Source organism: Hemitrygon akajei, chromosome 22, assembly GCF_048418815.1.
Source record: "Hemitrygon akajei chromosome 22, sHemAka1.3, whole genome shotgun sequence".
NCBI lineage: Eukaryota > Metazoa > Chordata > Chondrichthyes > Myliobatiformes > Dasyatidae > Hemitrygon > Hemitrygon akajei.
The window spans coordinates 22,746,360-22,773,215 of NC_133145.1; the positions used below are offsets into that span (position 1 = coordinate 22,746,360).

Sequence of the window (26,856 nt, forward strand, 5' to 3'; positions counted from 1 at the left end):
AGGGTAGTGGCATATGAGGTCACTCTTGAGAGGTAATTCTCCACATGATCACATGCTCCTTCAGCCTTCCCAGACATTTTGATTGGTCTTATCTACCATATGAACCTTTGGTTTCTTTTAACATTTATCCTGAAAGGCTACGGAAAAATAGACTATCAACATGTTCTCATAATGTTGCTCCCATATTCAAGTCGTTTTGTGAGTGAGTGTGAGTGTGAGTGTGAGTGTGAGTGTGAGTGTGAGTGTGAGTGTGAGTGTGAGTGTGTGTGTGTGTGTAAGAGTCAGAGAGAAAGTTCTGAGAGATGTGGATATGCTGCAGCAGTGATCAGGGTGAGATGGGAAAAGAACTGAATTTCTCTCCTAGATTCAGGTGGGATGGGAGAAGTACCCTATTATGGTTTGTAGCTACAGAAGGTAATTGAAAAAAGAAGACAGGAGCTGAGATATTTGTCTACTTTGATTTTTCTTCCCCTATTTTTTTAGTGAGACTTGGTGGTGTCATGACATATGCCACTCATGTACTTCTTACATATGGATTAAGTAAACAAAGAGTGTTTAATCAAATAATATATTTAAAATATTACTCAAATGTAACCCTCAGGTTCGGTCAGCATGCGTTTGTCTAGGGGAAGACAGCCTCTGGCCCAGCCAAGCTGAGAAATCCTGTTTGTGTGGATGCTGTGTGATCTGATGCCCGGTTACAATTCCGAACTGTAAAATATCAGACAGTACACCATATGCAATTAAACAATTGAACTTTATAAATCTTAATCTGACTATGGGATTAGTAAAGAAAAAAAAAGAAAAAGGGCCCATTTTAATGATACAGTCTAATGTGCACATTGGGGCTCACAGATTCGTCCATTTGTTTCCCATCGACCTCCTCTGAGCACTGCGGTCCATCGGACCCTCACTCCGAGTCCACTCCATCCGCCGACCTACCAATTTTCTCCTTTCACATCTTCTCTCTTCATCTCTCGCCGACAAAAGACTGCGAAATCCTTGCTCCCTGACCCACAAGAAAGAACAACATGCCTCTCATTGGTTAGCACACATGCCAAAGCCCCCGTTATCTCTAGTCAGAACTCAAACATCGCTGCTACAGAGAAACCATTACCTTCGCAGTGAAACATTACAGAGAGGCCATTACATTAGCAATGAAACTTCACAGCACATTACACAAATGTTCGTCGTGGCTATTCCTCGAGATCGAGGATGATGGTTTTTGTTCCGTTTCCACAGAGCGAAGATGCCTGTGTGTGTATTTGTTTAATGTGTACTTGATGTTGCACTCCAAGAAGCACACGATACTTCACAAATAAACCAAATGATTCCAATTGCATGGAAACCACGACAACTGGAGCTGATGGATTTGTTGCAGCCTCCATTCACCATCACAGCCGTTGAGTGCGAAGTAACTTCATCCGCCTGTTCCACTATTGAGGTCTTGGTTGGATTGTTCTTTGTCAGGGACCTCACCCTCGACCTTACCGCCATGGGTGACCCTACCAGGAGTATAGCTCCAGACGGCATCGCTCTCGGTATCTCAGGACCAGACAAGCTTCTCCACCACGACAAGGTGACAATCCACGGAGAAGCACAAAGATTATTGAAATAGTAAACACTCACTGCTGCCTGCTTAGCTATAAACCAACTCAATATAGAATGCACATCAAAACTCAAATATGTAAAGTATTGCTCTCTAGTAATTTTGGATAAAAATACATGTTCACCAGATTGATTCCTGGGACGGCAGGACTTTCATATGAAGAAAGACTGGATCGACTAGGCTTATACTCACTGGAATTTAGAAGATTGAGGGGGGATCTTATTGAAACGTATAAAATTCTAAAGGGATTGGACAGGCTAGATGCAGGAAGATTGCTTCCGATGTTGGGGGAGTCCAGAACGAGGGGTCACAGTTTAAGGATAAAGGGGAAGCCTTTTAGGACCGAGATGAAGAAAAACTTCTTCACACAGAGAGTGGTGAATCTGTGGAATTCTCTGCCACAGGAAACAGTTGAGGCCGGTTCATTGGCTATATTTAAGAGGAAGTTAGATATGGCCCTTGTGGCTAAAGGGATCAGGGGGTATGGAGAGAAGGCAGGTACAGGGTTCTGAGTTGGATGATCAGCCATGATCATACTGAATGGCAGTGCAGGCTCGAAGGGCCGAAAGGCCTACTCCTGCACCTATTTTCTATGTTTCTATGTGTCACTAGATGATGTGTTGTTTGCAGATGATGATCAGACACAATCTCCGTTGAGCAGGAGAGTGGTCCAGTTCTGTCCTTAATTTTTCCAAGTACCAACTTTTGATCACCTCTTAGGCTCTCACCAGGACTGCTTGTCCAGGAGTGAAACATTGAACCTCCTTGCTTAAGGAGCCTTCAATCTGTCTCAGCTGTGTGTCCTGCATACTCCTTCGGAGATTGGGTTTGAGGAGATGGAAGCGTGATTACAAGAACAGCTTGACTGGTGAGTTGTTATTTGTGGAGTGTGCTGCATTGCGATATGCAAAGAGGAAATTGGTGAACTTTTGATTCAGTGTAGTGTGCTCTGCTGACATTGCTTGCAGGACGTTCTTTAGACTCTGGGCAAACCTTTCCTTCATGCCCTTTGTGCATGGGTGGTAGGGTGCAGATGTAATATGTCTTATCCATTCATTTTCAGGAATGACTACAAACTGTGGTCCATAGTCACCAACTAAGTGCTTTGGAATACCAGTCCTTGAGAAGGGGCCTCTCCACACATCAACAGTGTGCAAGACTGCAGCTGAGGCTATTGGGAGCACTGCCGGCCACTTTGTAGCTGCACCCACTACCACCAAGAAATTGTGTGCCATACATGCTCCAGAGAAATCCACATGAATCCTCTGCTAGTGCAATGCAGACAATCCCTAGGGATGGATGGAGAGGTCCAGCTCTTGGCATTTTTCTGCTGATCAGTCCCAGGCCACCAGAAAAGTTTCGAGCTAGTACTTCCATTTTGGCTATGCTTAGATAACTGGCATGTAGCTCCTCCAACAGTTTAGATCTCAGCTTGGCTTGGAATGTACAACAGTTCTCAATCTTCACATAAGGCAACCCCATCAAGGACAAGTTCATCCCAGCACTGGTAAAAGTGAGGGAACTGAAATTTCTGCAGCACATTCTAGCAAATTTTGGTTTGCAGTGTAGACCTGAGTTGGTGTGGGGTCTTTTCTGGTTTCCCTTTAGACTACTTTGCCACAATAGGAAGACATTTGATTTGCATTAGGTAGAATACGTCAAAAGGAGTGTCCTCTTGTGTAACTTTTTTCAGGGATTTCCTCTTCTAAGAGTAATCAGGACCACAGATCCATTATTAGTGGTGCTCTTGAATTCAATCTTGTAAACTGTGTCGAACAAGAGGCAGAGCCATGCTGCTGCTGTCAGTGAAGATGGATACCAGTAGTTGAAGATCAGTAATGAGGGTAAACTGTCTCCCATACAAGTACTGGTTACAATATTTTACGCCCAAAACCAAACTCAAGGCCTCTCTGTCAACCTCTGTGTAATTTTTCTCTGCAGTGGTAAAGGAACATGATGCAAAGGCTATGAGACATTCACTTCCATTAGTCATAACATGTGAGACGACTGCACCTACACCATAAGTCGAGGCATCAAAGGGAAGCTTCACTGGATGATGTAGATCATACTGCATCAGTACAGTGCCTGACATCACCAGTTCCTTTGACTTTTTGAAAGTCACCGCACACTGCTTTGTCAGTTTCTATTTCTTCCTAATCTGCAGTGATGAGTTCAAGGGGTGGAGCACAGTAGCCAGGTTTGGCAGTAAACCGTTATAGTAATTGTAACAGATCCTAAAAGGTCCGCAACTGCAACACATCCTTTAGCCTAGGGGCATCCACCACTGCTCGAGTTTTCTCTGAACGCTTGTGAAAATCTTGTGTGTCAATGGTGTGACCACAGTAAATGATGCTTGGTTTAAAGAATTTACACTTGCTGCACCATGCCCTGAGCCTATAATCTTCTAATCTTGTTAACACTGTTTTGAGATTTTGGAGATGTTCCTTGTCGTCCTTACTGACAACAAAGATGACATCCAGGTAACACTGACTGCCTGGGCAGCCTCGCAACACCTGGTCCATAGCTTTCTGCCAGAGTGCAGGTGGCGCTGAAGCTACTCCAAAAATGGCTATTATTAGCAATAAAGCCTTTGTGAATGTTCATGGTGAGAAATACTTTGGACTTCCATCTCTATCTGTAGGCAAGCCTCAGCTAAGTCTGTTTTGATTAAGTGTTTCCCGGCAAAAAGGTTTGCAAAAAAAATTCCTCTATCCTGTGCAGAGGGCATTGATTTACTTTCAGTACTGGCTTGATGGTAACCTTAAAATCACCACAGATCCTGACAGACCCGTCCTTCTTGGCTACTGGGACACCTGGCATTAGCCATGGGCTCCATTCAACTTCAGAAAGAATTCCTTCAGCCTCTATGCGATCTAGCTCACAGGCTACTTTATCATGGATTACATAAGGAACCAGGCGGGTATGTAAAACCTGGGTGTGACTTTTTCATTTTTGAGTTTTCCGATGCCATCCTTGAACACTGTTATGGCATCATCCAGTACCTTTCTTCATTAACTTTCAGTTGACTCAATTGCAGGGGATATGGATGGATCTCCAATCAAGTTGTAGTTGTCTGAGCCAATCATGGCCCCACAATACTGGCCCAATGTGGCTAGTTGGTTATTGTATTTCACTGTTACAAACATCATTCCCACAGGATTATCTTTCCTCCAGTATAAGTTCTTAGATGGATATCTGCAGGCTTCAGTTCAGTATCTTTGAAATGCCATTCAAACCCATTTTGTGGAATGACTGAAACAACTGAGACAATGACCAACTTCATTTTAGTTTGTTACAATTCAGCAATAATGAATATATAATTGAGACAGGTTTTTTATAACAAATAAAACATTTATTAAACACTGCTCAAAAAAAACCCAAAAGTAAACAAATGACTAACTTAACTGGAAGTCGGCTGATATACGGCAACCCAAACAGTTCTTAAAGCGAGAAATGTGAACTCAGTTCTTTAAAGTAGTATTGCAAAAGTCCAAAATGATTTACAGTCAGTTAGGAGAGACTTTCCTTGAAGTAATAAATTCTCTTTCGTGACGTTACTGCTGATCCCAGCCGAAGTATGCCTTGCCCGAAGGATTTACAATCGAAGGAAATGAAACAGCTTAAAGGCACTGACCTTTTCCTTGGCAAAATGTTGCGTCCAGCTCTTTCTGCTTTCAGAATGCAGGAACGATCTCAGACACAGGTTACTAACTCCTCGTATGGAGATTAAATAAGGTCGAACCTGTTTCACTGCCAACATCATCAACTTTCCTCTTTCGGGAAAACTTTCGGGTTTTCCGAACTTCGATAATTCTTCACTCTCCGACTGAACTTTAACTGGCAGTGATTTTCAGAACTGCCGGCACAACAACTCTTACAGTAGAAATTAAAACTCCACTTTTGAAATGAAACTGCGTCATAAAATCAAATACGCAGCAGAACGGAGTCACTGATGACTTAAGCCATGAACTGACCTGCGTCACAGGGAGGGGTTCTCCTTTTATACCCTGTTGAAAAAAACCATCACATGACCTCTCACTGGTGGGAAAATTACATCACTCCACCATCACAAGACCATTACATCATGCCCAGCAGAGCCTCAATTACATCATGGTCATGTGACAGTCACAGGATACCCACTGGTACGTAACAAGTTAATTTGACATTCATTTGTCATGTAAACCATATTGCTTGTCTATTGTCAGTTTTGCCATTATAAATCTCAAGGCTACCCAGTCCTGTGGTCACTCTCATCATTTTCAGATCTTTCTTTAACAGCATGCAGATTAATACTCTTTTTGGAACTGCAACTTGACTTTTTATTTTTATCTCTTCCCTGTGCAGTCCATTTATTTTTGTCTGACCAACACGCTCTTTGTATGTGTCCTAATGCGTTGCATTTTCTGCAAATTTCATCTTTAAACCTGCATTGGTCTGATGTATGTGAGATGTTGCCACAACCCCAACATTACTTGTTTAGCCAGGCAGGTTTCTGTTTAGACTGCAATTTTGTTCACACTCATTTTCATTCCTGACTGTAACTCAGTTGCATTGCTGGCTTCTATTTCGTACATCGATTTCCCTTTTAAATGTGAGTTTTGCTTCAGCTAGGATCCATTTATGAATGATTTCTAATAAGATTCCACAAATTAAATGAACTCTCAGTGCATCACTAAGCTACTGCTGAACTAGTAATGCTAACACAATTTCTCCAATTTGGCCGCGCAAGCTGAAATGGACTCCCTTTCCTTTTAATCACGCTTATGAAACTAAAAGTGTTCTGCAGTCACCAGTGGTTTCAGTTCTATATCTTCCTGCATTATATTCATGATATCAGCAACACTCATTGCGGCTGGTTTAGTTGGAGCAGTTAAACTTCTAAGCAAACTGTATGCATTTCCACCCATTGCTCTCAGCAATACTGGTACTCGCATTTCATCGGCTTTTTCATTTTCTTCAAAATACTACTCAATTCATTCAGTATACATCATTCAGTTATCTTTCTTACAATTAAACACATTTATCTTATCATTATAGCTAACTATTTCCGTTCTTTTTAACAAATTTTTGTTATTGTCACCTGGTACTCACTGTTTATGAACTTGTGTCTATACTTGTTGCTTGTTAATTTCATCCATTTTTTTGCCTTTTCTAAAACTCAAGCAGCTTACTCACCTTCCAAATAAAAACATACTGCACTTCATCAGCTAGGTACAGTAGTTGTCTCGGGTTCATTTTAAAGCTTCCTCATCGCCACTGATTTGTTTTGTAACTCCAGAAACTAATTGAAAGAAACACACGGGAATCGGGATATATAGCTTCTTTGTGTTCTTCCCCTTTTTTTTAGCGAGATGCTCACCTATGATGTGGTGATGTAATTTATTTAATGAGATACAACAAAAATAGACCCTTCTGGCCCTTTGAGTTGCACTGCCCAGCAATCCCCCAATTTAATCCTAGCCTAATCATGGGACAATATACAATGAGAAATTAACCTATCAACCAGTAAGTATTCGGACTGTGGTAGGAAACTAGAGCACCCAGAGGAAACCCATATGTTTATGTGGAGAATGTACAAATTAGGAATTTTTCATGATCATTTTCCACTGTTGCCTTCTCCGGTTAAACAACTGAGCAACACCTCAGTATGTGTGGAATATCCTGCTATATTTGCCATTTATTTTCTTATTCTCAACTGGTGCACATGGGAAGTATTCAGAACAAGCAGGAGGTTTTGCATTCCTTTGATTGCTCAATTGTTATGTCTGGAACTGAGCAATGATTACTTGCAGATGACAATTCTAGATGATACTTTCTCAGGTGAGTTCAGAAAATTGCTATGTTTCTATAACGTGGCTGAAATATACATTTTAATATTATTCTCCAAATACCAGTCATGTGTGAAATAATACAAGTTTGCATTGGTTTAATTTAAGCCTTTTGATGTGGTTTTAATCCATTGCCCTTGTTTTAGTTACTGTTTGCTCTAGAGGAAATAAAGCCATGCAATAGAAAGATCCTACTTGTATTTTCACACTCCCAGAATTGCCCTTTGATTTGTCTTTATTCTGAACCTGTAGAGGCCATAGTGAAGCATGTCAATCTGTAATGGTATGTCACGATGGTATTTTCTTGTCTGTCTGTTTATTGATGTGAGAATGGACACTTCCAAGTTTTGGTTTGTACCAAATGGGCAGGAATATTTCTGGTCACCCATCTTAACAGTTCCTATAAAAAGTAGTTGATACGGCCCAGTACATCACATGTAAAGTCTTCCCCACCAGTGCGCACATCTACATGGAGTGCTGTCAGAGAAAAGCAGCATCCATCATCAGGGACCCCCACCACCCACGTCATGTTCTCTTCTCACTGCTACCATCAGGAAGAAGGTATAGGAGACTCGGGACTCGCACTACCAGGTTCAGGAACAGTTATTACCCCCCAACCATCATGTTCAGGAACCAGTGAGGATAACGTCACTCAGCTTCACTTGCCCCATCACTGAAATGTTCCCACAACCTATGGACTCATTTTCAAGGACTCTTCATATCATGTTCTCAATACTTATTGCTTATTTATTTATTAATATTATTATTTCCTTTTTTTGTATCTGTAGTTTGTTGCCTTTCGTACAATATTTGTCTGCTCTTCTGGGTGTGTTCCTTCACTGATTCTATTATGATTATTGGAATTACTGAATATGCCCTCAAGAAAACGGATCTCAGGATTTTATATGGTGACATTATTGTACTTTGATAATAAAATTACATTTAACTTTTGAACAGTTGACAAATAGTTTCTGAATTTTAATACGTCTAATACCATAAATGCATTTCTCTGCAAGAATTTATGAAATCTGAGAATATGTATACCATGCAAAGTAATGTGCATGAATGGATAAAGCTAACAGAAAAGTTCTTTTCACAACAAGTTTTGTACTTTTTACATCTTTATTGTGAGGAACGGCCAGGGACAGGGGTTACATTATGATTTATCTTAACACTCATGTTGATCTGGTTTCACTAATGCTCATTCACAGTCGTCCTTGTAAAGCTTAAGATCAGGATGGAGATTCATTAACCAATGCATGTTAAGAATGTTACAAATTCTGTCTCAGACGTTACTCAATCAGTCTCAGTGTGCATTGAAATTAAGGGGAATGTTCTGAGCAAGATTTATTTTGGACAGGTTTATTGTGATGCTGTTTTTTTTGCACTGCTCCTTTTGTGAAGTGGCATCTGCGTTACACTTTTGAAAAGGCATGTCTTAACAAGATTTTCCTTTTGTAGGTTAAACCACTTCATGTGACAGGTCAAAACATCAAGATGAGGGCAAAGGAGGAGGAGCTAAAACTGGCTTTTGAAAAAGCAGATAAACTTTCTTTGCGAATTCAGGAGCTAGAGCAGAAGAATGCTCTGCTGGTTCAGGAGAAGAGTGCTGTAAGTTCACTGCATAAGTGTTCTTGATACATGTGTCACGGAAAACTATAACCTCTCATTCTTTAAAGTGACAAAATATATAATACATTTGTGAAAGTTAAGAGACCAAGAGTACATTTTGTGAACACACAGCAAAATGGATAGAAATTGCATGTACAATAATGTAGCTGGGTTTGAAGAAGAAACTGGCATATTAGAGTTTGTACATGGAAGTGGATGATATTTCCATGCGCCTCATGAACCTGTGGATTTAGGAGTCAAAGAAACCTTGGCAAGCTACACTGTAGCAGCTGTTGGTGGTAGGGAGAATATTACTGGTGGAAGATTCAGTGCAAATCACAAGCAAGAGAAAATCTGCAGATGCTGGAAATCCAAGCAAGTTCTTCCAAAATGCTGGAGGAACTCGGCAGGCCAGGCAACGTCTATGACAAGGAGTACAGTCAACGTTTCAGGCCAAGAGCCTTCAGTGTTAATCGATTGGCACAACTCTCCTGGATTGTGTTGTGCTTCTTGAATGTTGTTTGGAATTGCAGCCGTCTAGGCAAACAGACATTATTCTATCACGCTGAAGGTGAAAAAGTTTTAGGGATCCAACCAATGTATAGGATGAGTGCTCAGCTGCTGAGTTGCTATTGTAACAGATGTGTGGTTGTTCTAATTAGTAATGAAACAATGTGTTTGGAGCAGAATTTGACTATGTCAATTGCTATTTGATATCAGAGAATGTATACAGTATTCAGCATGACAATTTGGGTTGTATACTGTATACCTTCTCTGACACATTAAACCATTGAATCATTGAATCAACCCTTTTCACTGAAAAGGTTTGCTGATGGTGATTGATGATAACTTGTGACTAGAACATAATTTGCTAGTTAATGAATGATATTTTAGTGCTGTTCAGGTTTTGCCACAGAGTGGCATGGGGGCTGGTATGTTATCCGAGGAGCAGCAAGTGGAAGGGAAAACATTGCAATCATAGGTGAACCCCAGTTTCAAATATTACGATAGGACGAAGGTCATTGCTGAAGCAGTTGGTTGTGATGAGACTGGGGAATTATCCTGAGCAGTATCCATAACAATCTCTTGATACTGAGATGATGACCTGTGTGGGATGTCCTTGTGACTGGTTGGGTGTATTCCTCCTGATTCCCTGACCTCAGCTTTGTCGAGATTTAAGAGCTTCATTTTACGATGATCCCACAGTTGCTTGTTCATCCTTGAAATATCACTCTTTTGTTTATATTTGCAATGAGAATAGAAATGACTGAAGCCAGAAATCAGAATGAACTTTGGTAAGAGGTCTATTCACACATAGAACAGTATAGAACAGGAACAGGATGTTCAATCCACGATCTTAGCCAAGTTAATTAAAAGTTTAACTAAACTATTCCTTCTTCCTACACAACATCCATATCCCTCCATTTTCTGCACACTCACAAGCCAATCTATGAGCTTCTTAAATGCCTTCAGCATATTTGCCTCCACAACTGCCCCTGGCAGCACATTCCAGGCAAATGTCACTCTCTATGCCCTGCACATTGACTTTGAACTTTAACTGCATACCTTCTAGGATCAGATCAACTACCTGGTAGTTGAGACCAGTAAATAGCAGAATTACATTTGTCTTTTGTTTCTTGTGAAGAAGACATACGTGGGTAACTTTCCATCTTGTCACAACATGTCCAACTATAGAGTCATAGAGCACTCCAGTATAGAAATGGGCTCATCGGTCCATCTACTCAATGCCAAGCTGTTATTCTGCTTAGTCTCATTGACCTGCCCTCCCATCCATGTATCTATTCAATTCTGCATCAGTTCTGGAAGTACTTGGTTAGAATTGTAGAACATCAATATTCAGTGCAACTCAGTGGTATCACACACCTCTTCACCCGTTGTCTATAATGTGCCCTTGACTTCCTGCAGTATAGTTGTGGATAGAAATTCCTCAATGTAATCTTCTGCTAGCTACAATCAACTGAAATTGCAGTTTCCCCCGCGATTTAACCTCCACTTTTGTTCCTCCTGAACAAACAGTACATTACCCTTTTATGAAAGTGGAGGGCAAAGGAAGTGTAAAAGTAGATCATCCTTCTGACGTCTCTGATGGAGCTTTGCAAATAACTCAGCAATGTATTTCACACACCTGTCACAGACAAAAACTATCACAGATGTTCTTGTACTTCCTGCTCTTAGTTCTTTAATTGGTCACTTATCATGACAAGACTAGAAGTTGGGTGTGGAATCCACAGTAAAACCTTTCAGCTCTTTGCCACATAACTTGCTTCACCAGGTTGCTGCCTCATTCCTCACATTTGCCCTGTCATTCTCTTTTAATGAACTAAACTGGTCCCCTGTTGCGGGGTGTGCCATGTACCCAAAACTATGGGCAAAGTGGCTAATTATATTGCAGAACATTGTAGAAGGACATCAGAATATAGAGGTGAGTTTATGCTACCTTTTTGGTTAATCTGTTCATTTTATTCTTTATCCACTTCCCTGCAAACCCATGCCTGTGAATACACCTCAGATGACTACAAGCCCACCACATGTACAAAGAGAGTCGATGGGCTGATATAGCAAAGAAAGTTTGTGGCGACATGTCCAATTATAGAATTATAGAGCACTACAATACTGAAACAGGCCCTTCGGTCCATTTAGACCATACTGAACTGTTATTCTGCTTAGTGTCATTCACCCGCACCTGGGTTACAGCCCTCCAATCCATGTATCAATTCAAATTTCTCCTAAATGTTGAAATCGAACCTGCATCCACCACTTCTGCTGGTAGCTCATTCCACACTCTCACCACCCTTTGAGTGAAGAAGTTCCCCCTCAGGTTCCCATTAAATATTTCACATGTCATCTTTAACCTATGATGTTGTGTTCTAGTTTCGTCTAATCCCAGTTGAAAAAGCCTGCTTGCATTTAACTTACCTATATCCCTTATAACTTTGCAAACCTCTATCAAATCTCCCCCATTCTCCTCTGCTCCAGAGGATAAAGTCCCAGCATATTCAACCTTTCCCTTTAACTCAGGTCTTTGAGACCCAGCAACATCCTTGTAAATCTTCTCTGTACTCATTCAATCTTCTGTCTTTCCTGTAGGAAGGTGACCAGAACTGCACACGATACTACAAATTAGGCCTCATCAATGGCTTATAAAACTTCAACATATCTTCTCAACTCCTGGATAGAATACTCAAAAATATGAAGGCCAATGACCCTCTCTATCTGTGATGCCTCTTTCAAGGAATTATGGAGATCACATTCCCTTCCTCTCTGTTCTACTGCACTCCTCAGTGCCCTACAGTTCTCTGTGTAAATCTTATTCTGATTTGTCCTCACACGAGTTTGCATTAAATTGCACCGCCATCTTTCAGCTCACTTTTCCAGCTGGTTCAGATCCCACTGCAAACTCTGATAGCCTTCCTCCCTGTCCAGTCCTGGTGCTATCTGCAAATTTGCTGATCCGGTTTACCGCATTATCATTCAAATTGTTAATATACAGTAGATGAAAATCAACAAAGCACACAACACTGACCCCTGCAGTACATCAGTAGTCACAGGGCTCCAATCAGAGAGGCAACTGTCTACTACCTCTCTCCAGCTTCTCCTGCGAAGCCAATGTTGAATCCAACTTACTATTTCATCCTGAATGCTAAGTGACTGACCAAGTGCATAGTATTCCATGAAAGAAGGAAACACTCCATAAATATACAAGCTATGAAAACAGAATGGGTCAAGTGAGGGTCACAGAGAGAAAGTGGATAGGGGAGGCATAACATTTAACCATGTCTTTTTTCTTCTGCACTGTAGTTTTTAGCTATAATTTTTAACTTAAGATAAGACTATAATATTCTAAATACAGGTTGCAAGAAAATAATTGGAGAAAAGGGATTGCTCTCCAAGAGCCAGCATGGACCAAATGGTTTTCTAACTTGTAAGGAAATATGGAAATAACATCTCATTTTCTTTCTGTCTGTGGCAGCTCTTGTGAATTAATATTGAATTAAAACAACTGAGGTAACCTCACACATTTTTGTTTTCTTTCTCCACAAATATGAACATTCCCTGTATTAAAATTGTTCCTTTTTGATTTTTTTTTGTCTTAAGCCTCTTGTTTTTAGTGTAGTTGTTTCCTTGGCAATGGTGGCCTACACTGGAATCGTGAATCATTGTTGATCCTTTGACTTATTCTCTTCTGACTTGATGACACTGTGGCCCCAACTCTGTCCATCTGACATGCCAACGGAAGGAGTGAGATTTCAGCTAAACTGTAGGACATGCTGTCGATATACCTACGTCAAGTCATTGCTTGATTCATCCACAGATCAGCTCTCCTAACTTTTACACATTTCCAGATGTTAGTGAGGAAGGTTTCATGGATGAGCTAATAACTTGTCCAAATTTGACACTGTTAATTTTCCGTGGTCTAATTGCTTATTTTTGTTTTATTATCTTATGATAGTTTTGAATCAAATGAGTAACACTCTGTACTATTTCAGAAAGCATTCAAAGTTCAAGCTGTTCCTGTGATCTGGACCCATAAATAGACAGCAGTCGGAAAGAAGGGCAAATTTTCCTTCCCTGAGATATGCATTGAAATATGTAAATGTTTTTATTCCAGCTGTTATAATTTTGTGAACACCATTCCTGATACTAGTTTCTGATTCTCTATTTATTAAACAAGTTTGAATTCAGGTGTCCAGCTACCATGGTAGATTTAGACGGCGTATGTCAGGACCAGGTGTCTGGATTACCTGTACAATGACATAACTACATTACCCCATGCTGCAAGGTTCTTTGTTGGAGTACTAAGGATGTTCTACACTGTTAAAAATATTCCCATTCAGTGGTCTGACTCAGGTGGGAGCTCTTAGAACATTTAAAAGAAGGCAAATTGAGGTCTGTTGGATTCCTCAACTCTTGCCAAGTTTCTCCAGCATTTTGTGTGCATTGATTGAGTTTTCCAGCATCTTCAGAACCTCTTGTCTTCACCTCTTGGAGCACTGACCAATCTTTCTCCACCTAGCGACACAATCAAACTGGTCATCCATTTTCTAGCAGTGGAAGTACTGGAATAATAAGGATGCAGTGTGGGACAGTGTTGTGGGCACAGGTGGGCACTGTCATGAGCTAAGCTGTGTCCACAACTCCCTGCAGCTGCTTGGCACATGACCGTAAGAAACTGCTGAGAGTGTAGAGATGGCTCAGCACATCCCAGGAACCAATCCCTGACCCCACCCCACCTTATGGATTCTGTCTGTACTTCTCACTGTTTCAGTAATGCAGCCAGCATAATCGAACACCTCACCCACCCTAGACGTTCTCTCGTCTTCCCTCTCCCATCGGGTAAAAGTTACAAAATCCTGTAAGCACGTACCACCAGGCTCAAGGACAGCTTCGGTTCCACTGTAATCAGATTCTTGAACTGTCTTCTTGTAAGATGAGATGGACGCTTGACCTTATAGTGTCCCTCCTTATGATCTTCCACTTATCATTTACCTGCACTGCACTATTTTGCTGACTTTTAGACTTAACTCTGCTTTTTTATTGTTTTACCTTATTCTGGCTCAATGCATTGTGTAACGATTGGTTTGCAAGACAAGCTTTTCACTGTATTTTGGTACATATGACAATAATAAACCAATATCAATACATTGCAGAGACATGAAAGCCAGCATAGACTTGTTACCTCTTCCTCTCTTTGGTTGTTCAAGAACACTGATCAAAAACAGTAACAGCCTTGGGTCCCACACCACCAGGTTCAGGAACAGTTATTACCCTACTAAAATCAGGCTCCTAAATAAGTGTGAATAACTTCATTCACCACAACCCTGAACTGATTCCACATTCTCTAAACACACATTCAAGTTCTCTACAACTCATGTTCTCAGTATTATTATTTTTTAATTTGCTGACTTAGGCTTCTTTTGCACTTTGGTTGCTTGTCAGTCTTTGTTTATTAATAGATTTTCATGAATTCTATTGCATTTCTTTATTTTCCTGTAAATACCTGCAAGAAAATGAATCTCAAGGTAGTAGATGGTAACATAGATGTACTTTGATAATAAATTTACTTTGACTTTGACTCTCTGAAATCCTGACAGGGAAGTTTGTAATTGAATGCCTGGTGTGGTGGAGAGTTAGACACTTTTTGGCCGAATGTCATAGGGATTTCCTTCAGTGACCTCTACTAGTAGTTGAAGTCTTAAAAATTCCGATTAGAAACTTAGAAGCAGGAAGAAGGAGCCACGTATTCAATTTTCCAGAACTCAGTAAATAAGAAAGAGAGTTTATTCACACTAGACCGTGCTGAACCGCTCAGTCCTCTGCTTACGAAATTCATTAAATTACAAGAGCACAATGTTTGAACACTATATCGCATTGCCAGTGAAGTCTCCCCCTAGGAAAGAAACATGTAGCACTATATAAGGGATTTCTTTTAGCCGATAAGTAAGGGCAGCACTGTAGCATAATGTTTAGCACAATGCTTTACAGTACCAACGAGATTAGTTCAATTCGGGCCGCTGTCTGTAGCAAGTTTGTACATCCTCACTGTGCCCCTGTGGGTTTCCTCCGAATGCTCCAGTTTCCTCCCACAGTCCAAAGGCGTAGGTTAATTTGTCATTGTAAAATGTCCTGTGATTAGGCTAGGGCTATATCTCAGGTTACTGGGTGGTATGGCTCGAAAGGCCAGAAGACCCTATTCCGTGTAGTATCTCAATAAATAAATAAATTAAGTTATATTGTTGTGAGTGAAAATAACATGAAGTTATAGATAATGGACATAATCCTGACTGTGGATTTTAATTTGGCAATGAGGTATTCAGAACAAACTTTCTCTAAAGGCTGCATATATTAGATTGAAACCTTGAAGATCGAGATGGTCAATATAATTTGTCTGCAAACCAGAGTAATGGTATTTCATGATCTCTCTCATTGACTGACTGAAATTGTTGAACCGCCTACCTCTCGTCTGAGGGTTGTAAGCAATGGAGAATCTGCTCATTACACAGGTCATTAAAATTTGTTGGTAGGTAGCCACAGAGCGTTTCAGTCTTGTAACTGCAGCAAGCCGGTACTTGTCTCTGAAACAGATGAAATGGATGAACCTTTGAAATAGATGAACCAGCTATTGGTGGTGTGTGGTACTGGTTTTGGTTCACTGAATGTCACATGTACTGAGATACAGTGGAAAGATTTTCACTGTTTATGTGCCATCCAGGCAGGTCATTTCGAGGTACTGGTAAGAGAAACAGAATGCCAAATATAGTGTTACAATTGCAGGAAGAGTACAGGGAATGTAAACAAATAATGGCATGCAGAGCTACATCTATGTCCTAATCCCCTGGGTGGCAATTCGGAGACTGAAGCGTGAGTTTGCAGTGCTATGGTTTACTTACTGCGCCATGGGATCCGACACAGGCTGTTGATTTTTCAGTGGCTGGTGTCTCCTCTGCTGGTCCCTGTTGTAGCTCTTACCGGAAGCTGCTGCTTTGTTGTGAACCTGGATCCCCTGTCTGCAGCACATAAGTCAGGCCCAGAATGAAGCAGCAGTGCCAGACAGAAGCTGAGCTCAAAACCAGTGGAGATAAGAACATCTCTGCACTTGTAAAGTTGAGAGATTAGACGGATAGAATAGATTTACAAGCAGGAAGCTTGGGTTGTTATGAAAGAGTATTGATACGAACTGGACCATGGGCTGGAGGGATTAAGTTATTGGCTCTAATACACGCAGTGAGTCAGCAGAGTTCATGGGGGGGGGGGGCAAACAATTGCAAACCTGATGAAAATTATGTGTTTCCATGAGCTCTTGTCAAATCTTGGGGCAGCACAGTAGCATAGTGGTTAGCACAATGCTTTACGGTACGAGGGACCTGGGTTCAATTCCTGCTGCTGCCTGCATTGAGTTTGTACATTCTCCCCATGACCGTGCAGGTTTCCTCCCACAATCCAAAAACATACCGGTTGGTAGGTTTATTGGTCATTGTAAATTGTCCCGTGGTTAGGCTAGCAATAAATTGGAGAATTGCTGGGTGGTGCCACTCAAAGAGCGTAAAAGGCCTATTCCACGCTGTATCTCAATAAATAAGTAAATTGTACAGAGGAATTTCAATTCATTTTTTTTTTGTCTTTTTCCTGTCTTTGGGAAGCTGATTGACTGAGAGCTAGGAGCCCTACCATTTCAAACAACAGCGAGAGCGCGGAAAGGATAGAAACACGCTGGGTAGATGGGGGAAGAAAAAACGTGCTCACAAATTAATATGCAAGGAAAGGGAAGGACAGGGGATCATTGAGAAGCGTTGGTAAGAGCCAGCTGCAGAGACCTGGCTGCATATGTTGAATCGAGTGGGACAGAGAGGTGGGAATCATCCTTCTGTCAGAGGAGGGCACCGACTCCTTTTGATCACTCTTGTCCTCTTTCAGCCAGCGTATCCATAGAAACTGAACCAGAAGGAACTTCTTCTCACTGGAGTTTAAAAGAATGAGGGGTGATCTAAATGAGACTGTAAAATTCTGAGAGAGCTTCATGGAGCAGTTGTTGGGAGAATGTTTTCCCTGATAGGAGAAACTGTTTAGGGGGAATACTTTCAAAATAATGGATTGCCCTCTGATTGATACAGAGAGGAGGATTCTGGAGAACTCTGAAGGCTTAGTCATGGAATATATTCAAGTCTGAGATGGAAGGGTATTCACTCTATGGGGGAGTTGAGTGTTAATTGATCATTGTTTTATTATTGCCACATGTACTGAGATACAGTGAAAGTTTTGTTAGTGTACCATCCAAACGTAAGTACATCAAGGAGTACAGAAGAAAAAGCAAAACCAGAATGCAGAATGTAGTGTTATGATTGCAGAAGAAGTACCATGCAGGGAGACCATTAAGGTGCAAGGACCAAAGAAAGGTAGATTTAAGAGATTAATTGGTCACTTTTATCACATCAGCGGTTCATACAAGAGTCTTATCATAGCGGAATAGATATGAGTGGAATTGAGGCCAAGATCAACCTGGTCATAATCTTAAGGTGGTGGGACATGATCAAAAGGCTGTCTGGCTGACCTGCTCCTGAGTCCTGTTGTCTAATGATCAACCACGGGCCAGATTATGCCAGGAGCCCAAATGAGTTCAAAGTTCAAAATAAATTTATCATCAAAGTGCATACCCTCATTTTCTTGCCTGCATTCACAGTAGAACAAAGAAATACAATAGAATCAATGAACAACGGCACACAAGGACTGACAGGTAACCAACATGCAAAAGAAGGAATGTGCAGATATTATAATAATAATATTAATGATGATAATAATAACATTAATGATGATGATAATAATAATAATAATAATAATTCCTGTTAATAAATAAGTAAATAATACCAAGAACATGAGTTGTAGAATATTGAACATTGTGGTCAGTGATCAGTTCAGTGTTGTGATGGGAGGAGTTGTCCATGCTGGTTCTGGAGCCTAATGGTTGAAGAGTAACTGTTACTAAACCCTGGGGCATGGCACCTAAGGCTCCTGTACCTGCTTTCTGATGATGGTAGCAGTGAGAAGAGAGCATGACCTTAATGGTGAGGGGTCCTTGATAGATGCTGCTTTCCTGTAGCAGCTCTCTTGTAGATATGTTCAATAGTGGGGAGGGCTTTCCCTTTGAAGGAATGGGCTGTATTCCATTCTTTTTGTGGGCTTCTCCATTCTTGGGCACTGGTGTTTCCATACCAGACTGTGATGCAACCAGTCTGGATAATCTCCACCATGTATCTATTGGAGTTTGTCAAAGTTATAGATAACCTGCCAAATTTGCACAAACTTCTAAGAAAGTTGAGGGGCTGTTGTGCTTTCTTTGAAATGACGCTTACAGGCTGGTCCCAGCCTTCCAAGACTTTTTTTCCTCCTGTATACCCAGGAATGGTGACACCTGGAAGCAAAATCTGCCCAGTGTTTTTAGGGAAAATGGGGGTGTGTCATTGACCTGATGGAATGAGCACAAGCCCAAACTTGTTTCCAAGTAATTAATTTTTGAAAATGGTAAATTTATCCACTGAAGTCAGTTGAAATTAATCAACGTAATTGTCTTGACATGAAACATGAATGTTCCAAGTTACAATGTATCCAGATCACTCCCCTGACTGTCTGAGAAAAAGCCCAGTGAATGCAGCTCTAGGAGGGATGCAGTCGACGTGTATATTGCTCTCTGTGTCTTCTGTTTATTTCAAGCTCTGATTGACATGTACACAGAGCCAAAGTCAATGGTGAATTGTGGAGTTACATTAAAATTAATGTTGACTTTGTGTTTAATGTGGGGTTTGAATGAAAATGTTTGTTGTCAGTGTATGTACTGGAAAGCCTCTGATTCAAGGCAGCGGGCTGATTCGTTTAGCCATATACATTAGACTTCTTCTTGCTAAATGTTTAGGATTCCTTCATTTTATTGCCTTGGTATCTACGTGCTGAGCTGACCTCAGGTCAACAAAGTTAGCACAAGTAAATTACCAAAGGTTGTAGAAAAAGTTGTTAAAACCTAATAATGCTTTGCCTCCTTTGTGATTTAAAGCTGAACTCCATGGGAGAGAAGCCATCATGCTGGCTATTTTAGTAGTTAAGCTGAATGCAGAGTCAGACTAATAACTAGAGAAATTTGGAAGCTCAAAATATAAATCCGAGTCTTTTGGAGAAGTGGCTGTCTGCTGATTATGTATTACTATTAGCTGCATATCTAAACCATGTTTTTGCAGAATTTCAAACTGCAAAATATGACATGCATAAAGTATCTGTATTTATTATTAATGGAGCTTCCTTGTCACGGTAAATTCACATATAGATTTATAGAGGGAATTTACTGTAGTGATAAGAGCAGTGAGATAAGATTGTGGTTAATGTTAAGCACTGTAAATTGGAAATTATTAATTGCATCAGTACTGTAAATCATTATGGTATTTCCAATTTTTTTAAAATTATTCGAAGTACATTTATTATCAAAGTATTTATGGAGTATACAACCCTGAGATTTGTCTTCCCATAGACAGCCGCGTAACAAAGAAAGCCCTAGAACCAATACAAAGCAAAACATTAAACCCTCCCTCCCCACAACGTGACAAAAGAACAAATCATGGCAAGTGGCATAAAAGAAAAAAATACGAGTTCCTTTCAATCTAGCTCTGTGTCGTTTGAAAGCCACCCCTTCAAAATCACCCAAAATAGCAACAGAAAAAAGGAGAGGCCAGAATCCAGAAAGACATCATAACATGTACTACAGAGTCCAGTCCATAACCTGTATCGATTAAACCTTGCCAAAGGCCCAGGGCTCCAGCACAATTCTCTGGTAACATTGAGCAAGAGGGATATTGAGACCACTTGAACACAGAGATCTTCCTCCGGGATAAGCAAGCAAGAGTCAGAGAGAGACAGACTCCTTCCTCCAGCAGCAGCGAACGAGAGGCTGGTAGAGGCACTGAACACCTGCTCGCACCTTGATGATTTCAATCTTCCTCAAAGCTTCATTCGGTGAGGTCGGTGAGAAATGGAGTCGATCATGGGCTGTGCCCCGTCTCTAGGCTTCTTGGCCTCGTGGCCGCATTTTTTTGCCCAGAAGCTCAATGAGACAGCAAAGCACCAGATCACTCAATCGGCATGAAAGCACACCACCAACCTGTAGATCAAAGGCTCCAACAGCAGCAGAACCACATCTGAAAGAAAAAGAAGACGTAAAAGAAGTGAAAGAAGTTGCTTTGTGAACCGTCTGGAGGATATGGCCCTTGGTCGCATTGTTCACCGACACCATCTTCTACTGAAATTATGCTTTAATTCTCATTTTCTCTTCCCTCCTTTTTTCAAAAATAATGTAACCCTTATGAGAACAAGTTGCATTAGTCACAGTGGATGCCATTCCTCTTGGGCGTAGCATAGTAACATACTACTTTCTGTAAAATGAAGCTACTACCTGGTTGAAATGTTTGGTGACCTTAGTAGCAGACCCATAGCAATCATGTAGTCCACACCCCTTCTGAACGCTGATGTGAGACTTGTGAATAATGAGAAACCTTGAAACCACAGCATGATATGATCATTCATTGATTTCTAGCGTTAACATAGTGGATGATAAGATTCCCAACTCTCAAAGTAATTATAGTGCTAACAGTAACTCCCCACTGGGTAAATAACTTTTTTTTTAACTAGTCCTGGATGATGAAGTTCATCCGTTTATGTGTTGTATGACATGGGCAATCATGTTCTTTTAATGACCATGATTATTCTTCGCAATTTTTTCTACAAGAAATAGTTTGCTACTGCCTTTTTCTGGTCAGTCTTTACAAGATGGGTGACCCCAGCCATTATCAATACCCTTCAGAGATTGTCTGCCAAGCGTTGGTGGCTGCATAACTAGGGCTTGTGGTATGCACCAGCTGCTCAACCAACCATCCACCACCAATCTCTCTCTAATCTTCTATGGCATCCCAGTGGATAGAACGTTATCAAGGCAAACCTGATTGGCTGATACAGCATTCCTAAGCTAATCAAATGACTCATCATCTTACAGAAAACACAAAACTGGACTGTAAAATTTGATTAACATTGCGTTTACCAAAAAAATCTACAGAAAATAAAGTACCCAACAGCATAGCTGCAGGAATACAATAAAACATGTTCTTAACCAGGGTATTACATATATTTCTGTAATGTAGATTTACCATGTTGTTCAATTGGCATGACACTCAGCAGTGATCCAGCTACAGAGGGTAAACATTGATTGGAATTTATTTCCACTTCTGGGCAGCAGCCAGTCTGCCGATTGTGGACAGAGTAATTCTCGGAAATCCCTTCTTGTGGAGACCATGGAATGAATAGTCTTTTCCTGATAGAGGGGCTAAATAATAAGCTAGAAATTTGTTATAGTGTCGTCAATCAGGAATTATTGAACTAGCCATTTACTTTTTTTCTGTCCTGTATTAAGGTTTGTTGTTTTCAGTGAAACTTGACTATTTTGACCTTGGTATTTGTTTGTAACCAATTTGCTTTGATTTCTAAATCCTCTCTATTTAAGTAACAGCTGCAATCAGGAAAGATTTTCTTCTCCTACCAAAACAGGAAACATTTTATGTTTGTGCAACATTATATTTACACTCAGGAGTGGAACCCAGTGTGGTCTTCAGCTGCTGTAGCCCATCCACTTCAAGGTTGGACATGTTGTGTGCGCACCACTGTGGTAACACGTGGTTATTTGAATTACTATCACTTTCCTGTCAGCTTGAATCAGTCTGGCCATTCTTCCCTGACCTTATTTTGTCCACAGAACTGCTGCTCACTGGTTTTTTTGTACCATTCTCTGTAAACTCCAGAGACTGTTGTGTGTGAAAATCCCAGGAGACAGGTAATTCCTGAAATACTCTAACCACCCCATCTGACAACAATAATCATTCCATGGTCAAAGTCACTTATGGTAGATCACATTTCTTCCTCGTTCTGATGTTTGATCTGAAGAACAACTGAACCTCTTGATCATGTCTGAATGCTTTTATGCATTGAGTGCTGTTACATGATTGGCTGATTAGATATTTTCATTTATGAGCAGGCGTACTTAATAAAGTGGTCACTGACACTGATTGTATAGGTCTGCAAGGTACACTGATTTGTATTATGGTTTATGATTCTGATACGTCAGCATGCCAAATGCTAACTTTCAGTTGGGAGCTGCTGCCTTGAAAATAAGATTGCTGTGTATAGACACAGGATCCCTGAAGAAGGTTACTAACAAGAAACATGATGGTTTCCGTACATCCTGGCGGTATGTTTAAGGAGCTGAATTGCTGGGGTCTGAAGGTCAGAAGATAAGGAGGTGTAAATGGGAAATGCTTAACAGTATCTGCTGCAGACTTCAGGAGAGCAATGATAATGAAATGATGCAAGTGTAGCTCCCTGTGCACGTGTACATATATTGAATCCTTGCTAGCTCAACTTGTGTAAAATACTCAGGGTCTTTAAATTACTCTCAGCTCTCTCCCCTGTAGTGGTGTATGATGGAGCAATGGGTGTAAACTGACAGGTTTGTGGTACAGATGGATGGGTCCGGCTGTCCTTTATCGTCAGGGAATTACACTGAAGGAGCAAACACTCTGCTGGGGGATTCTCAGGAAGCCGAGCAGCATCTGTGCCTGCTGAGCTTCCGCAGATTGTTACTCCATGTTCCAGCATCTACGGCCTCTTCAGTCTAGATGGTAGGAATGCTGATGCTTTGTGCTAGAATAATCTGGGAGGGGGAAGGTTGATGCTATTTGCTGCTGCTTGTGCATGGCAGGGGGCAGGGAGTTTTGGGATCCTTGCTTCTTTTTTTCTGTCATTCATTCTTTCAGGGTTTTCTTCTGTTTTGAGGATGTCTGAGAGAGTAAGAATTTCAGGTTGTATGTTGTATAAATTCTCCAATATTAAATTAAACTATAGAAATTGAACTATTGTTTGAGGTACTTGAGTGACTAGTTTTAAAATGATCACTGTTTTAGAGTGGTGGGGTGGAGATACGTCTCTACCACTCCTTCCTTCCGCTAGCCTGCAGGTCACCCTTGGGCAAAGTGTAACACCTGCTTAGCCACACATGAAGCCATTGGAGCAGATGGTAGATGTTCATGTCACAAGTCCTGGCTATGTGACTGCTAACACCAGGCAGATAATGTCTGAAGAGTATTGCTAATAGCTGGGGTCATTCGTCTTGTGAAGACACTGCCCAGAAGAAGGCAGTGGCAAACCACTTTGGTAGAAATATTTGCCAAAGAACAATCATGGTCTCCGATAGACAATGATCACCCATGTCATATGACACGGCACATAATGATGATGATTGTTTTAGGCAGTGAAGTGTCTTGTAGTATTGATGTGTCTCGGACACCGCTGTAGATTGAACAACCACGTTTATTCAATAGAGTTCCATTTTTCTTACCTACGTCCTGACGTCATAGGCACTCTGACCTACGAATACTCACACAATACATTACATCCCCCTTCTCAAGAATTTTTTACAACACTGGGAATTACCAAAACAATGCCTTTCTTACATTGCAACAGCCATGACATAAACTAAAAAAAAACTTAACTTCTTATACTGTATTCTACATTGTATCTTACAATACTAACAGCAGTGTATTTTCTTTTACTTAACATAGACTAATAAACCTTTTATTTCACACCTTGGACCTTATAATACGTGTGACTTTGCCTGAAACTGTGTGAGACTGTAGGTAGATTTAGTCTCTGTATCTAGCTGGAAGTTGGACTTGTCTCCCAGACTGTGTGCGATACAACTGTGACTGTGCTTGTCCTTCATCAGAGTCAGTCTCTCGAGTGACCTCTGTGTCTTTGCGGTCTGCATTCTCACCTCGGTTGGCCTGGTGAGAACCTTCACCTTCATTGCGTCGTGGGGTTTCGTCGTGCCCCTCACTCTTGGTGTCGTTTGTTTCCATGTCTGTATCTGTGGAAATGTCCTGTGCATCTGTACATGGAAACGCCCTCTCGCCTGTCTTCAGCAGATGCTTCCTGTTCCTCCTGTAGACTCTTCCATCCGGCGTGCGAACTATGAAGGATCTTGGTTGCTGATGTCTGTTCACAACCACAGCTGGTTGCCAAGTGTCTCCTCTCTGTCTTCTGACATATTCACCTGTATGCAGATCTGGCAACTGCCTTGTATGTCTGTCATAGTAGCTCTTTTGCTTTATTTGCTTGTCATGTACTTGAGCATTACCTTCAGGAGTCAGTAGAGTTGTGGATGTTGGTAGTTTGGACTTCAGACGATGTCCCATCAACAGCTGCGCAGGAGAGAACCCCACACCCTCAATCGGTGTGTTGCGGTATTCAAGCAGAGCAAAGTCAGGGTCACCGTTGCTGCTTTGTGCCTTCTTGAGCATGTTCTTCACAGTTTGTACAGTTCTCTCTGCTTGTCCATTAGACTGAGCGTGCCCTGGACTGGACGATGAGTTTTGCCGTTTTGAACATTAGTCCTGATGCATAGCTGATTTCCTCTTTAAATGTCCAGTATTTCTGCATTTCTTTTGGAACATCTTTCTGTTGGCCATCCATTCATTGTAATGTTTCTTAGCATCTGCATTTCAGGATCATCTGCAATCGCTTTCCTGAACATGTTCAACTTCTCCTCAGAAATGAGTAGCTGAGGTGTAACCCAGTTGACCTCCAGCTCTCTTCCTAGCAACTCTTTGAGGTAAGCATGGCTCAAAGCATCAGCAATGTGCAGTTCTTTTCCTGGCTTATAGGTGACTGTGAGAGTGTACCTCTGTAGCCTGAGAAGCATCCTTTGCAGCCTCATAGGAGCTTGGTGGAGTGGCTTTTTGAAGATGCTCTCAAGTGGTTTGTGAACACTCTCAACCTGGATTTCTTTGCCATATACATACTGGTGGAACTTCTCACACCCATAAACTATGGTGAGTAATTCCTTTTCGATTTGAGCATATCGGCGTTGACAGTCTGTAAGTGCTCATGATCCATACGCCACAGGCCTCCCATCCTGCAGTATAACAGCTCCTATTCCCTCCGAACTGGCATCCACAGACATCACCACCGGTTTATTGACATCATAGAACTTGAGTGCTGGTGCATTGGTAACCAACTGCTTCAATGTGTCAAAACTTTTCTTTTGTTCGTCTTCCCAATGCCATTCAGTGTTGCTCTCTAGTAGCTTTCGAAGTGGAGCGCTGACCTCTGATAAGTTGGGAATGAACTTGGCAAGATACTGTATCATGCCCATGAATCTCAATAGTTCTTGTTTGTCTTCAGGTGGTGGTAGCTGTACCATAGCCCTGACCTTTTCATTATCTGGTTTTAGCCCATCAGCGCTGAGTACGTGACCTATGTATTTGGTCTCTGTAGTTCTGATCTTACATTTACTTTTGTTCAGTTTTAGGTTGTACTCACGTGCTCTCTCCAGGAGCTTCCTCAGTCTCTGATCATGTTCCTCAATTGTGTCACCCCATACCAGCAAATCATCAATGATACTGACCACACCGTCCAGGCCTTCAATCATTTGTGCCACTGACCTCTGGAATACCTCTGATGCAGAAGAAATCCCGAAGGGTAGACGCAGGAAACGATATCTCCCTACGGGCGTGTTGAAAGTGCATAATTTGGAACTTTCCTCATCCAGCTTGATCTGCCAGAAACCTTGATTTGCGTCTAATACTGAAAAGAGTTTCGCATTAGGCATGCGGGAGACAACCACTTCAACCGTGAACAGCGGATAGTGCTCTCTTTTGATGGCTCGGTTGAGATCTTGTGGATCCATGCAAATCCTCATCTTTTTTTCTGTGACCACTGTCACCATACTATTCACCCAGTCAGTCGGTTCTATTTGTCTCGCTATGACTCCCATCTGTTCCATTGTGTGTAGCTCCTCCACTACTTGATCCCTGAGAGCTACTGGAATCTTTCTCGGGGCATGCACGACTGGTTCAATAGTTGGATCAATCTGGATATGGTGTTTCCCTGGTAAACATCCTAATCCAGAAAACAAGTCGGCAAAGTCTTTGAGAAAGTCATTTTCTTTTTCCACACCATAGATTCGCTTCACCAGGCCTAGCTTTGTGCATGTTGCTTTGCCCAGTATTGCTGGAACATGTTGCTGTACTAACTCAACCTCTATCTTGTGTTTTTGTTCTTTGTACACACAGGTGAGTGGTTTCTTTCCCAATGGCGCCGTCTTGTGGCTGAAATATGCAACAATTTTGCAGGTGGATTTTCTCAGTCTTCCTCTGATGTCCAGTGAGTTGAATGTTTCTGCTGGCATTACATTGCACTTTGCCCCAGTGT

General features: G+C 41.3%; 1 protein-coding gene across 4 annotated transcripts in view; it reads left to right on the top strand.

Moving 5' to 3' along the window:
• The window catches only part of LOC140714553 (putative uncharacterized protein MYH16), a 340,102-nt gene that overhangs the window by 67,818 nt on the left and 245,428 nt on the right, over positions 1-26,856 (top strand). For 2 of the 4 annotated variants that reach the window (XM_073025835.1, XM_073025838.1), the window contains exon 2: positions 8,899-9,048. The exons of the other annotated variants lie outside the window; for them this stretch is intronic. In XM_073025835.1, coding sequence (XP_072881936.1) covers positions 8,899-9,048 — 150 coding nt within the window. The remainder of the gene's footprint in view (positions 1-8,898; positions 9,049-26,856) is intronic. 4 annotated transcript variants of the gene reach the window in all.